The 15,669-nt window shown below is 42.2% G+C and overlaps 1 protein-coding gene across 1 annotated transcript in view; it reads right to left on the bottom strand.

Moving 5' to 3' along the window:
• myo16 (myosin XVI) overlaps positions 1–15,669 on the bottom strand; it is a 773,985-nt gene that overhangs the window by 229,651 nt on the left and 528,665 nt on the right. The window contains exons 18-20 of the mRNA XM_067986709.1: positions 15,316–15,433; positions 2,408–2,479; positions 2,157–2,298 (exon numbers count right to left, since the gene is read on the bottom strand). Of these exons, the coding sequence (XP_067842810.1) occupies positions 2,157–2,298; positions 2,408–2,479; positions 15,316–15,433 (332 nt within the window). The remainder of the gene's footprint in view (positions 1–2,156; positions 2,299–2,407; positions 2,480–15,315; positions 15,434–15,669) is intronic.

Here is a 15,669-nt window from a genome sequence, read left to right as displayed (position 1 = left end):
TCATTTTTAATTCTGTTTCCCACCCGACAGCTGGCCAGGTTGACAAGTTGGCCGGCTGTCGGCAGGAGGCCAGGATCGGGGCTTGGTGGTGGCGGTGGGGGCGTGGGAGGTGGTGAGAGCCTGGCAATTGGGAAGGAGGGAGGGCGAGAACAGGGGTCGGGATCAGGGGTTGGTGGGGGAGTGAGTAAGCCCGGCAATTGGGAGGGCAAGATCGGGGGCTGGAGATCGAGGGTTGGGGGGGTGGGGGGGATGGGGGAGATTCCAGCAATCGGAAGGGCGAGATCGAGGGCCGGAGATCGAGGCTTAGAGTGGGCAGATTGCGGGGCAGGCTGGAGTTCGATAGTTGGAAAGGGGGGCTCACCCATCACGGCAGTGAGGGGAGGCTGCGATCAGTAGAAGATTTGCTTGAGGGGCTGGGGTAGCTCCTCCTAGCCCACAAGGAGTGCTCTAAAAAGCACTTACCTGGTGAAGCTGGCTGCTTCCGTCCCCATTTCGCTGCTGGGTTTCCCACGCCCTGGGAAACCCAGCCGGCAACTGTTAAATATAAATCAGGCTTCCAACTACACTGCAACTCTCATCGCCGTAAAAATGGCAATGGGCGCGTACGTGGCAAATTAATCCTCTCCTGCCCATCATGGTGCGGTTAATATCAACTTGATAGTTTAAGCTTTAGTCAATAGGTTGAGAACAGCAAAACTAGAAGGCTTTGTTACTCCCAAATATTTTTAATAACTCACAGTTTATCTCTGAATAGTTCACCTATGGCTAAGGTGTCAGTAATAGTCTACACCATCATATTGTACCGTAATCATCTGAATTTCATCATCACTTCATCATTCATTTGTATAATGATAAATAATGTTTCTGTTTATACAAAACTTGAGTGAGAAGTTTCTCAAAAATAACACAATATTCATTTTCTCATAGTTATTGTGGCACTTTGTCAAAAAATGTCTCCAGCTTACATTTTGTCTGTCTCACTTCAGGTGACACACCTATAGATATGCAAGTTTTGCATCATATTATCACCTGATTGGCTCAAATTTTATATTCATAAAATAGCAAATCAAAATCAAGGAACAGTGCTATAAAAACAATCACAGAGGAACTAATAAGTTTTAATAACATTACATACTATGCTAAACATATTTGGCACAGAAAAAAAAGCAACAAGTTTAATCTTTTCTTCAATTTTATATTTCTTTGTCCTGACTATAAAAACATGCACACTAAAAAAATGCAACAACCTGCCCATTGTTATTGTAGGTAAGGATTTAAAAAAAATAATTATAATTTATTTTATTTTTACTCAACAATTTGTATTTTATATCTCTAACCATGAAGGAAACATAAAAAGAATTGTAAGGCAAAATATTAATGGTTAAATCTGTGATTAGAAAAATAGGGAGCTTTGATCTAATTTGGGGTGTGATTTAGTTTACAAAGTACAAAGCAGATAGAATAGGGTATGGTAGTCGAGCAGTTACAGCATTAGACTAACAACAGAAGTTCAAAACCCATGATAGCAAGTTGTAAAACTGATTTAAATAAATCTAATACTTTGTAGCTAGCACCAAAAAATGACTGTGAATGCTGTTGGGTTGTCATAAAAACCCATATTGGTTCACTAATGTTTTTCAGGGAAGAAGATCTGCTACCCTACCTGCTCTGGGCTACACATAACTTCAGTCCCACAATATGTGGTTCACTATAAAATGCTGACTGTAGTAGCCCCCACCACCTTCTCAGAGCAACTAGGGATGAGCAAAAATTGTGGCCTTGTCAGTTCTGTCCACAAATAATTTTTAAAAAGATATATGTCGATTTTTTTTGTTATAGATATGTAACTTTTTGCCAATTTAATATTGTACTGGCAATGATGGACTAGCCTCGATGAAACCACCTCCATGGCTGAATAAAAGTTAGTATTTTAATCACACCCAGCTGAGTCCTATATCTAGTTGCGTGTGAGAGATAAGGAGATGGGCTTGCAACAGCATAATCTCCAACTCACTATAAATGAAGCCATAAGAGATCTGTTGGTGTTACCAAAAATTTGTTAATTAAAAGGGAAAAAAATGGACTGATGATTTTGGGTTCAAATAACTGAGGGACAGATTCAAATAGAAATGTGACACAGAAGCAGCAGCACTTACCCTTCCCTGTCATCCTGACTCTGGAGGTAGTAATTAATACTGTTCACCAAGAAGCTAAAAAGACGGCTATAAAGTGACTTTGCCAGAAGGTCACGGTAAAAATTTGCCACATCCACTGTGTGTCTCCTCAAAATCATATCCCCTGGAGTGGGAAGAAACAAGAAACAAAAATAGGTTAGACTATTTTAATGATATTTTTTGAAGTTCACAAAATGTAATGAAACAAAGTTCCTGCACAATATGAAACATACCTTTAAAATACTGAATGTCAGACGTTAAGGCTGAACTGAGGTCGTCAGGTGACACTTGCAGAATACCAGCCACTGGAAAACAACTTATTTTTACCAGCTCAGTTCTAATCATTACATAGTGGAGACAGTTAAACAGAATTAAAAACACAATCAAAACCCCATGCACTTCCCACCTAAGCTATGACACAGTGAGGGCTCAATTCTTTTCACACCATTAATATTTTTAAACTTTCTTTTCTAGTGAGAGGCTGGCGAGACGTAATGCACCCTGCAGGGTCAGAGTGATGCAACCGGTTAGGATGGTGCCCATTCATCGTTGGGACAAAGGGTGGTGGAAATGTGGAATCTTCTCTTTCAGAAGGCAGTGGATGCTGGGTCAATTGACATTTTCAAGAGTGAGGTCAATAGATTTTTATTAGACAAGAGCATGAAGAGATATGGATCAAAGGTGGGTAAATGGAGTTGAAGCACAGATCAGGCATAATCTAATTGAATGGTGGAACAGGCTTGAGGGGCTGAATGTCCTACTCCTGTCTTTATGATCACGAGGGACCTGGCTTCAAACTCAACAGATTGTTGAGGTGAAAGCCCCTCTCTCTCAATGCTGTCCTAGAATTAATTTGGCTTATGCTGGCCCAGTTTCTAATGAGTTTGAGTCCACAGCACAAAGCTGCCTCGGATATGATATGAATTGGGATTTGGTCATTCGCCTCATCCAGAAAGGCCAAAAGAGTGAGTCAGCTGGGACATGGAGGTGTTGCAGTGGTGGGTAAAGGGTATTCTCTAAAGGATGGTTGATCAAGTGTCATTGCTGGTGCAGGCTAGAGAGATCTTTACTCTGCATTTGAGTGTGGTATCCCTGACCTAGGAGTGCCTGATGATGCCAAAAGTGGAACTGTTTTGTTTTTTAATATAATGAGCAGAAACAATACACATGTAATACTCTATTCCTATGTTTCATACCAAATATAATTTCAACCAATGTTAAATTGTTTCTTTTCAAATTTTCCATAGGATGAAAATCAATTGCTCAAGAAAGATTGAATTGTATCTAATAATAAGCTTGTATATAGTAGAGTTTTGAATATGGTGCAGAATTCTGTATATGGTACAGAATTTTGCATACAGAATAGAATTGTGTAGACGGTACAGAATTGTGTATAAGGTGCAGAATTATAAAGATAGTAGAGCATTGATTATATGGATCAGAATTGTGTATATGGTAGAATCCTTCTACCAATTACTTTAAATCTATGCCCCCTGGTCACGAACCCCTCTGCTAAGACCATAAGAGATAGGAGCAGGAGTAGGCCATTTGGCCCTTCGAGCCTGCTCCGCCATTTAATGAGATCATGGCTGATCCGATTTTTACCTCAACTCCACTTTCCCGCCTTTTCCCCATATCCCTTGACTTCCTTGCTGATAAAAAATTTGTCTAACTCAGCCTTGAATGTATTCAATGACTCAACTTCCACAGCTTTTTGGAGAAAAGAATTCCAAAGATTCACGACCCTCTGGGAGAAGAAATTTCTCCTCACTTCCGTCTTAAACGGGCAACCCCTTATTCTGAGACTATGTCCCCTAGTTTTAGATGCCCCCATGAGGTGTGACATCCTTTCAGCATCTACCCTATCGAGTCCCCTCAGAATCTTGTATATTTTAATAAGATCTCCTCTCATTCTTCTAAACTCCAATGAGTATAGACCCAACCTGTTCAATCTTTCCTTATAAGACAACCCTTCCATACCCGGAATCAACCTATTGAACCTTCTCTGAACTGCCTCCAATGCAAGTATATCCTTCCTTAAATAAGGATGCCAGAACTGTACGCAGTACTCCAGGTGTGGTCTCACCAGCACTCTGTACAGTTGTAGCATGACTTCCCTGCTTTTATACTCCATCCCCTAGAAATAAAGGCCAATATTCCGTTTGCCTTCCGGATTACCTGCTGCACCTGTATGTTGACTTTTTGCGTTTCATGTATGAGGACGCCCAGATCCCTCTGTACCACAGCATTTTGTAGCATTTCTCCATTCAAATAATATTTTGCTTTTTTATTTTTCCTCCCAAAGTGGATGACTTCACATTTTCCCACATTATATTCCATCTGCCAAATTTTTGCCCATTCGCTTAACCTGTCACTATCCCTTGTAGACACTTTGTGTCCTACTCGCTACTTGCTTTTCCAACTATCTTTGTATCATCAGCAAATTTGGCCACAATACACTCTGTTCATTCATCCAAGTCATTGATATATATTGTAAATAGTTGAGGCCCCAGCACTGATCCCTGCGGCACTCCACTAGTTACAGATTGCCATTTTGAAAATGACCCTTTTATCCCGACTCTTTGTTTTCTGTTTGTTAGCCAATCCTCTATCCATGCTAGTATATTACCCCCAACACCATGAGATCTTGTCTTGTGCAGTAACCTTTTATGTGGCACCTTACTGAATGCCTTTTGGAAATCCGAATATACTGCATCCATTGGTTCCCCTTTAACCACCCTGCCCATTACTTCCTCAAAGAACTTTAATAAATTTGTCAGACACGATTTTCCCTTCATAAAACCATGTTGATTCTGCTTGATTGCATCATGAGTCTCCAAATGTCCTGCTACTACTTCCTTAATAATGGATTCTAGCATTTTCCCAATGACAGATGTTAAGCTAACTGGATTATAGTTACCTGCTTTCTGTCTCACTCCCTTCTTGATTAGGGTTGTTACGTTTGTGGTTTTCCAATCCGCTGGGACCTTTCCATAATCTAGTGAATTCTGGAAGATTACAACCAATGCATCCACTATCTCTGTAGCCACTTCCTTTAAGACCCTTGGATGCAAGCCATCAGGTCCAGGGGACTTGTCAGCCTTTAGACCCATTAGTTTACCTAGTACTTTTTCTCTAGTGATAGTGATTGTTTTTAGTTCCTCCCTTCCTTTTGCCCCTTGATTTCCTATATTATTGGTATGTTATTAGTGCCTTCTACTGTGAAGACAGATACAAAATATCTGTTCAATTCCTCCGCCATTTCCTTGTTTTCCATTATTATTTCCCCAGCCTCATCCTCTAATGGACCAATGTTTACTTTAGCTACCCTCTTCCTTTTTATATACTTGTAGGTGCTTTTACTGTCAGTTTTTATATTTCTTGCTGGTTTACTCTCATAATCTATTTTCTCCCTCTTTGTTATTCTTTTAGTCATCCATTGCTGTTTTTTTAAGTTTTCCCAATCTTCGGGCTTACCAGTAATCTTTGCCATGTTGTACGCTTTTTCTTTTAACCTGATACCATCCTTGACTTCCTTAGTTAGCCATAATTGGTTCACGCTTTCTTTGGAGTCTTTCCTCCTCACAGGGATATATTTTTGTTGCAAGTCATAAAATATCTTTTTAAATGTTTGCCACTGCTTATCCACCCTCATACCATCTAATCTGTTTACCCAGTTCACTTTAGCCAATTCTGCCCTCATTCCTTTGTAATTGCCCTTATTTAAGTTTAATAAGTCCTCCCTATCCAGTCTATCTGTCCTGTCATAATTGTATATACCTCAATTAAATCTCCTCTCAGCCTCATTTGTTCCAAAGAAAACAACCCCAGCTTATTCAATCTTTTCTCATAGCTAAAATTCTCCAGACCTGGCAACATACTCATAAATCTCCTCCATACCCTCTCTTGTGCAATCACATCTTTCTTGTAATGTGGTGACCAGAAACGTACACAATACTCAAGCTGTGGCCTAATCAATGTTTTATACAGTTCCAGCATAACCTCCTTGTTCTTATATTCTATGCCTCCGCTAATAAAGGAAAGTATCCAGTATGCCTTTTTAACCACCTTATCTACCTGTCCTGCTACCTTCAGGGATCTGTGGACGTGTACTCCAAGGTCCCTTTGTTCCTCTACACCTCTCAGTATCCTCCCATTTATTATGTAGTCCCTTGCCTTGTTTGCCCTCCCCAAATGCAATACCTCACACTTCTCCGGATTGAACTCCATTTGCCATTTGCTGCCCACCTAACCAGTCCAATGATATTTTCCAGCAGTCTATAGCTTTCCTCCTCACTATCAACCACATGGCCAATTTTTGTAACATTTGCAAACTTCTTGAACAAGCCCCCCACGTTCAAGTCCCAATCATTAATATATACCACAAAAAGCAAGGGACCTAGTAACGAGCCTTGTGGACCCCACTGGAAACAGCCTTCTAGTCGCAAAAACACCCGTCAACCATTACCCTTTGCTTCCTGCCACTGAGCCAATTTTGGATCCAACTTGCCACTTTCCCTTGGATCCCGTGGGCTTTTACTTTTTTGACCAGTCTGCCATGTGGGACCTTGTCAAAAGTCTTGCTAAAATCCATGTACACTACATCAAAAGCATTACCGTCATCGAGCCTCCTTGTTACCTGCTCAAAAATTTCAATCAGGTTAGTCAGACACCAACTTCCCTTAAGAAATCCATGCTGAATGTCCTTGATTAATCTGTGCCTTTCTAAATGACGATTTATCCTGTCCCTCAGAATCGATTCCAATAATTTGCCCACCACTGAGGTTAGACTGATTGGCCTATAATTACTTGGTCGATCTCTTTCTCCCTTTTTAAACAACCATACAACATTAGCAGTCCTCCAATCCTCCAGCACCACGCCTGTAGCCAGGGAAGATTCGAAAATGATGGTAAGAGCTTCCGTTATTTCCTCCCTTGCCTCTCTCTAAGCAGCCTGGGATACATTTCATCCAGGCCTGGTGATTTATCTACTTTCAAAGATGCTAAACCCCTTAAGACTTCCTCTCTCACTATAATTATCGTATCCAATATTTCACATACCTCCTCCTTAACTACAATCTCTGCATCATCCCCCTCTTTTGTGAAGACAGACACAAAGTGTTCATTAAGAACCACAGCAAAATCTTCTGCCTCCACATATAGGTTAACTTTTTGATCTTTAATAGGTCCTACTACTCCCTTAGTTATCCTCTTGCTCTTTATGTATTTATCAGACATTTTTTGGTTTGCCTTAATTTTACTTGCCAATATTTTTTCGAGCCGTCTCTTTGCTTTCCTAATTTCCTTTTTAATTTCACCCCTGCACTTTTTATACTCCTCTAGGCTTTCTGCAGTATTGAGCTCTCAGTATCTGACATAAGCTTTCCTTTTTTACCTCATCTTACCCTGTATGCTCCTTGTCATCCAGGGGGCTCTAGATTTGGCAGTCCCATCCTTTTTCTTTGTGGGAACATGTTTACTCTGAACCCTTTGAATCTTCCCCTTGAATGTCTCCCACTGCTCTGACACTGATTTCCCTCCAAGTATCTGTTTCCAGTCCGCTTTTGCAAAATCACTTCTCAGTTTAGTAAAATTGGCCTTTCCCCAATTTTTCTTTATTCGTTCATGGGATGTGGGTGTCGCTGGCGAGGCCAGCATTTATTGCAAATCCCTAATTGACCTTGAGAAGGTAGTGGTGAGCCGCCTTCTTGAACCGCTGCAGTCCGTGTGGTGAAGGTTCTCCCACATTGCTGTTAGGAAGGGAGTTCCAGGATTTTGACCCAGCGACGATGAAGGAACGGCGATATATTTCCAAGTCGGGATGATGTGTGACTTGGAGGGGAACGTGCAGGCGGTGTTGTTCCCATGTGCCTGCTGCCCTTGTCCTTCTAGGTGGTAGAGCTCGCGGGTTTGGGAGGTGCTGTTGAAGAAGCCTTGGCGAGTTGCCGCCGTGCATCCTGTGGATGGTACACACTGCAGCCACGGTGTGCCGGTGGTGAAGGGAGTGAATGTTTAGGGTAGTGGATGGAGTGCCAAACAAGCGGGCTGCTTTGTTCCGGATGGTGTCGAGCCTTTTGAGCGTTGTTGGAGCAACTCATCCAGGCAAGTGGAGAGTATTCCATCACACACCTGACTTGTGCCTTGTAGATGGTGGAAAGGCTCTGGAGAGTCAAGAGGTAAGTCACTCGCCGCAGAATACCCAGTCTCTGACCTGCTCTTGTAGCCACAGTATTTATGTGGCTGGTCCAGTTAAGTTTCTGGTCAATGGTGACCCCCAGGATGTTGATTGTGGGGGATTCAGCGATGGTAATACCATTGAATGTCAAAGCGAGGTGTATAGACTCTCTCTTGTTGGAGATGGTCATTGCTGAGCACTTATCTAGCGCGAATGTTACTTGCCACTTATCAGCCCAAGCCTGGATGTTGTGCAGGTCTTGCTGCATGCAGGCACGGACTGCTTCATTATCTGAGGGGTTTCGAATGGGAACTGAACCCCATTTCTGACCTTATGATGGAGAGAAGGTCATTGATGAAGCAGCTGAAGATGGTTGGGCCTAGGACAATGCCTTGAGAAACTCCTGCAGCAATGTCCTGGGGCTGAGATGATTGGCCTCCAACAACCACTACCATCTTCCTTTGTGCTAGGTATGACTTCAGCCACTGGAGAGTTTTCCCCCTGATTCCCATTGACTTCAATTTTACTGGGGCTCCTTGGTGCCACACTCGGTCAAATGCTGCCTTGATGTCACGGGCAGTCACTCTTACCTCACCTCTGGAATTCAGCTCTTTTGTCTATGTTTGCACCAAGGCTGTAATGAGGTCCGGAGCCGAGTGGTCCTGGCGGAACCCAAACTGAGCATCGGTGAGCAGGTTGTTGGTGAGTAAGTGCCGCTTGATAGCACTGTCGATGACACCTTCCATCACTTTGCTGATGATTGGGAGTAGGCTGATGGGGCTGTAATTGGCCGGATTAGATTTGTCCTGCTTTTTATGGACAGGACATACCTGGGCTATTTTCCACATTGTCGGGTAGATGCCAGTCTTGTAGCTGGACGGAAACAGTTTGCAGAGAGGCGCGGCTAGTTCTGGAACACAAGTCTTCAGCACTACAGCCAGGATGTTGTCGGGGCCCATAGCCTTTGCTGTATCCAGTGCACTCAGCCATTTCTTGATATCACGTGGAGTGAATCGAATTGGCTGAAGACTGGCTTCTGTGACGGTGGGGCTATCGGGAGGAGGCCGAGATGGATCATCCACTCGGCATTTCTGGCTGAAAATGGTTGTAAACTGCTTCAGCCTTGTCTTTTGCACTCACATGCTGGACTCCACCATCATTGAGGATGGGGATCTTTGCAGTGCCCCCTTCTCCTGTTAGTTGTTTAATTGTCCACCACCATTCATGACTGGATGTGGCAGGATTGCAGAGCTTTGATCTGATCCGTTGGTTGTGGAATCGCTTAGCTCTGTCTATAGCATGTTGCTTCCGCTGTTTAGCATGCATGTAGTCCTGAGTTGTAGCTTCATCAGGTTGGCACCTCATTTTTAGGTACACTTGGTGCTGCTCCTGGCATGCTCTTCTACACTCCTCATTGAACCAGGGTGATCCCCTGGCTTGTTGGTAATGGTAGAGTGAGGAATATGCCCGGCCATGAGGTTACAGATTGTGGTGGAATACAATTCTGCTGCTGCTGATGGCCCACAGCGCCTCATGGATGCCCAGTTTTGAGCTGCTAGATCTGTTCTGAATCTATCCCATTTAGCACGGTGATAGTGCCACACAACACGTCTGGATGGTGTCCTCAGTGCGAAGACGGGACTTCATCTCCACCAGGACTGTGCGGTGGTCACTCCTACCAATACCGTCATGGACAGATGCATCTGCAACAGGTAGATTGGTGAGGACGAGGTCAAGTAAGATTTTCCCTCGTGTTGGTTCGCTCACCACCTGCCGCAGGCCCAGTCTGGCAGCAATGTCCTTCAGGACTCGGCCAGTAGTGGTGCTACCGAGCCACTCCTGGTGATGGACATTGAAGTCCCCCACCCAGAGTACATTCTGTGCCCTTGCTTCCCTCAGTTCTTCCTCCAAGTGGTGTTCAAAATGGAGGAGGACTGGTTCATCAGCTGAGGGAGGCCGGTAGGTTGTAATCAGCAGGAGATTTCCTTGCCCATGTTTGGCCTGATGCCATGAGATTTCATGGGGTCCAGAGTCAATGTTGAGGACTCCCAGGGCCACTCCCTCCTGACTGTATATCACTGTACTGCCACCTCTGGTTGGTCTGTCCTGCCAGTCAGGCTGTTGCTTGACTGGTCTGTGGGACAGCTCTCCCAATTTTGGCACAAGTCCCTAGATGTTTGTGAGGCGGACTTTGCAGGGTCAGCTGGGCTTGGTTTGCCTTTGTCATGTCAGGTGCCTAGTGGTCTATCCAGTTTTATTCTTATTGTGACTTTTTTTAGTGAGATTTTACAACTGAGTGGCTTGCTGGGCCATTTCAGAATCAACCACATTGCTGTGGGTCTGGAGTCACATATCGGCCAGATCGGGTAAGGACAGCAGGTTTCCTTTTCTGAAGGGAATTAGTGAACCAGATGGGTTTTTACAACAATCTGGTCGTTTCATGGCTACCATTACTGATACTAGTTTTTTTTCAAATTCCAGATTGTATTTAATCAATTGAATTTAAATTCCCCAGCTGCCATGGCAGGATTTGAACTTATTACTTCGGATTATTAGTCCGGGCCTCTGGATTACTAGTCCAGTAACATAACCACTATGCTACTGTACCCTATTTACTTTTACTCCTGTTCTATCTCTGTCCTTTTCCATAACTATGCTAAATCTAACTGAATTGTGATCACGAGCACCAAAATGCTCTGTCACTGATACTCCTTCCACCTGCCCAGCTTCATTCCCTAAAACTCAATTCAGAACTGGTGCAGAATTGTGTCAATGGTGCAGAATGATGTCTGTGTGCAAAATTGTTTTTATGGTACAGAATTGTGCTCATGGTGCAGCATTTTGTAGCTTATACAGCTTTGTGCATGGGGTACAAAATTGCATGTACGGTACAGAATTGTGCATATGGTGCAGAATTTGTATCGGGACAACAACATTGTTTCTATGGAGCACAATTGTGCATATGGTACGGAGTTGTGTCAATGGTACATAATTGTTTATATGGTACAGAATTGTGTATATGGTACAGAATTGTGTATATGGTACAGAATTGTGTATATTGTGCAGAATTTTATAAATAGTACAGCATTGTGTATAAGGTACAGATTTGCATATATGGTGCAGAATTGTGTATACGGAAACAAATTGTGTTTATGATGCAGAATTGTGCAGATGGTGCATGATTGTGTTTATGGTGCAGAATTGTATATATGATACAAAATTGTGTATCTGGTACAGAATAGTATAGATAGTACAGCATTGTTTATGTGGAGCAGAATTGTGTATATCGTACAGAGTTGTGTATATGGTGCAGAATTGTATGTACGGTCTTGAATTGTATTTATGGTGCAGAATATTGATGACAGCACAGCATTGTTTATATGGAGCAGAATTGCATTTATGATACAGAATTGTGTATATGGTGCATAATTGTATAGCTAGTACAGCCTTGTGTATATGGAACAGAGTTGCATATATAGTACAATGTTGTGTATATGGTACAGAACTGTGCATATGGTACCGAATTGTATTTATGGTACAGAACTGCATATATGGTACAGCATTGTTGACATGGAGCAGAGTCGTGTATATAGTACACAGTTGTGTATATGATGCAGAATTGTGTATATGGTACAGAATTGTGTATTAATGCTTGAAGGGAAACATTTTTCAAGGCTATGTGGAAAGAGCAGGGGAATGGGACTAATTGGATTGCTCTTTCAAAGAGCTGGCACAGACGTGATGGCCCGAATGGCCTGAATCCTCCTGTGCTGTACTTACTATGATACTATGAAATGGTACAGAATTGGTTAGACGGTACAGAATTATGTATATAGTGCAGATCTGTGTCTATGGTACAGAATGCTGTATATGTGCAGATTTGTGTATATTGTGCAGCATTTTGTGGATAGTACAGCATTGTGTATAGTGTGCAGAATTGTATATATGGTACAGAATTGTGTATATGGTGCAGAATTTTATAGACAGCACAGCATTGTTTATATGGAGCAAAATTGTGTGTTTAGTACAGAGTTGTGTATGTGGTGCAGAATTGTGTATATGGTGCACAACTGCATAGGTAGTATAGCAGTGTTTATATGGAGCAGAATTGTGGATATAGCACAAAATTGTTCATATGGTATAGATTTGTTTATATGATACATAATTGTGTTTATGGTGCAGAATTGTACTTATGGTATGGAATGATGTACATGTGCAAAATTGTGTATATGGAATAGAATTCTGTTCATGATGCAGAAATATGTATATCGTGCAGCATTTTGTAGATAGTACAGCATTGTGCATAGGGTGCAGAATTGTATAGATCATGGATCAGAGTTGTTTATATAGTACAGAGTTGTATATATGGTGCAGAATTGTATATATGGTGCAGAATTGTGTATACAGTACCGAATTGAGTTTATGGTGCAGGATTGTGTATATAGTACATCATTATTGTTATGGAGCAGAATTGTGTATATAGTGCAGAGTTGTGTATATGGTGTAGAATTGTGTATATGGTACAGAACTGTTTATATGGTTCAGAACTGTATATATGGTGCAGAATTGTGTTTATGGTTCAGAATTGTATATATGGTGCAGGGTTGTGTTTATGATGCAGAATTGGGCATATGGTATAGAATTGTGTATATGGTGCAGAATTGTATAGCTAGTACAACATTGTGTATATGGTACAAAATTGTGTATATGATACAGAATTCTGTCTATGGTACAGAATGCTGCATACACGCAAAATTGTGTACATGGTACAGAATTGTGTTCATTGTACAGAATTGTGTACATGGTGCAGAATTTTGTAGATAGTACAGCATTGTGCATAGGATGCAGAATTGCATATATGATACAGCATTGAGTATATGGTGCATAATTGTATAGATAATACAGCGTTGTGTATATGGAACAGAGTTGTATATATGGTACAGCGCTTTTGATATGGAACAGAATTGTGTATATAACACAGAGTTGTGTATATGGTGCAGAATTGCACAGATAGTATAGCATTGTTTATATAGAGCAGAATTGTGCATATGGTACAGAATTGTTTATAAGGTACAGAATTGTGTATATGGTGCAGAATTGTTGATATGGAACAGAATTGTGTATATAGTACAGAGTTGTGTACATGGTGATGAATTTAGTATATGGTACAGAATTGTGTATATGGTGCAGAATTGTGTCTATGGTACAGAATGCTGCATATATAGCGGCAGCAGCAGAGGAGAGGAGAGGTGAGGAGAGCTTAAGAGAGTGCAGGCAGAGAGGGACTGGGTGACTGCCAGACAGACAAGGACGATCAGGCAGTTAATGCAGGAGGCTCCTGAGTGCATCTCACACTCTAACCAGTATTCATTAGTGAGGGAGAGGGTTCCTCTGGAGAGTGCAGCCAGAGTCAAGTCCACGGCACCATGGGTGGCTCAGCTGCACAGTGGTGGGGGAGGAGAAAGATCAGGATAGCAATAGTGATAGGGGATTCAATAGTTAGGGGAGTATACAGGCATTCAAAATCATGAAGGGACTAGACAGAGTAGATGGAGAGAAACTGTTTCCATTGGCAGAAGGGTCAAGGACCAAAGGACATAGATTTAAGGTGATTGGCAAAAGAATCAAAGGTGACATGAGGAAAAACTTTTTTACACAGCGAGTGGTTAGGATCTGGAATGCACTGCCCGAGGGGGTGGTGGAGGCAGATTCAATCATGGTCTTCAAAAAGGGAACTGGATAAGTACTTGAAAGGAAAAAAATTGCAGGGCTACGGGGAAAGGGTGGGGGAGTGGTTCTAGCTGGATTGCTCTTGTATAGAGCTGGCGTGGACTTGATGGGCCGAATGGCCTCCTTCCGTGTTGTAACCTTTCTCTAATTCTGTATGTGCAAAATTGTGCATATGGTACAGAATTGTGTTCATAGTGCAAAATTGTGTATATGGTTCCGAATTATGTACACGGTACAGAATTGTGTATATGGTACGGAGCTGCACAATCTGGAAGAAGTCCACATCAGAATATACAATTTAAACTCTTGTGAAATATTTGTAGGCAACTGTGTTCAATATTATTTGTGACAATGTAAATGCTGCAGAATTTAAAGGGGCACTGTCATCATAAAAAAACTATTTGGCAATTCTTTATTTGTTTACAAGCACTTTATGCAATGTCAAATCACATCAAAAATGCACTCTCGTTTTGATATGAGTTACAAACGATGTTACTGTGATGAAGTGCTTTACAGCTCCTTAGTTCTCTCTCCTAACAAGGGAAAGGTTTTCCAAACATTTTTCTTTGTACAGTTTCCATATAGAACGTCTACATGCCTTTCATTAAGGGATAGGTTTCACAAATAAGTGCTTCTGGCTCACAACTTTGAGCAGCAGGAGCACTCATCGGGATTCCAAATTGGAGGAACATCATATGGAGCACACTCACTCTCATGTCTGAACTCCCAATATTCGCTCCGAGCTGAATCATATTATGTGCCCCTAACAGGATCCTCAAGGTCTTGCAACAGCTCAACAAATATCAAGGATAATTTAGCTGGTCTCCATCTCCGGCATGGGGCTTTGCTAACGATGAGCATAGCAATAGAGACAAAGCTAGCCCTGCTTTACCAACCTACGTCACCACAAGTACCAGTACAGCTGTACAAAACTATTCCCATCACCTAATTACTTGTGTATAGGTAAGAGTGATACTGATAAATGGAAAGGATACTACTGGATTAATCAGAAATCAGGTGGGAAGGAACAGAATGCTGGAAGATTCGAGAATGCACACTGTGGTAGAAACCCGAGACCTTGTCATACTGCAATATCTCTCACTGCCTGTGGAATGCCAAGTGGTGGTGCAAAGTGTTAAGTGTTGTGTTGGCTCCACCTGCTGGTGTATTTCTATTATTCGCCCAGACACACTCACAGGCCGCAGCTGGCAGCTATTTGGTCTCAAGCTTACTGACCTTGTTCCAGTAATTGCACTTCTGACACGTATGCTGTTTCAGTATCAGTTAGCGCCAAAAATTGGATGTCCCCAAGAAGCAAGATCGCAGACAGAATCAGAAACAGGTTTTCAACTTCCTAAAGCAGAAAAACAAAACATGGTGAAGAAGCACAGGGTTGTTTCTCATTGATCTCATCAAAACAGATAAAATTCTAACAGGACGAGACAGACTAGATGCAGGGAGGATGTTCCCGATGGCTGGGGCGTCCAGAACCAGGGGTCACAGTCTCAGGATTTGGGGTATGCCATTTAGAACCGAGATGAGGAGAAATTTCTTCACTCAGAGGGTGGTGAACCTGTGGAATTCTCTATC

Source organism: Heptranchias perlo, chromosome 6 (genome assembly GCF_035084215.1).
Source record: "Heptranchias perlo isolate sHepPer1 chromosome 6, sHepPer1.hap1, whole genome shotgun sequence".
NCBI lineage: Eukaryota > Metazoa > Chordata > Chondrichthyes > Hexanchiformes > Hexanchidae > Heptranchias > Heptranchias perlo.
Note: the sequence above shows the minus strand (reverse complement) of the source record. Positions and strands in the feature narration are given on the sequence as shown.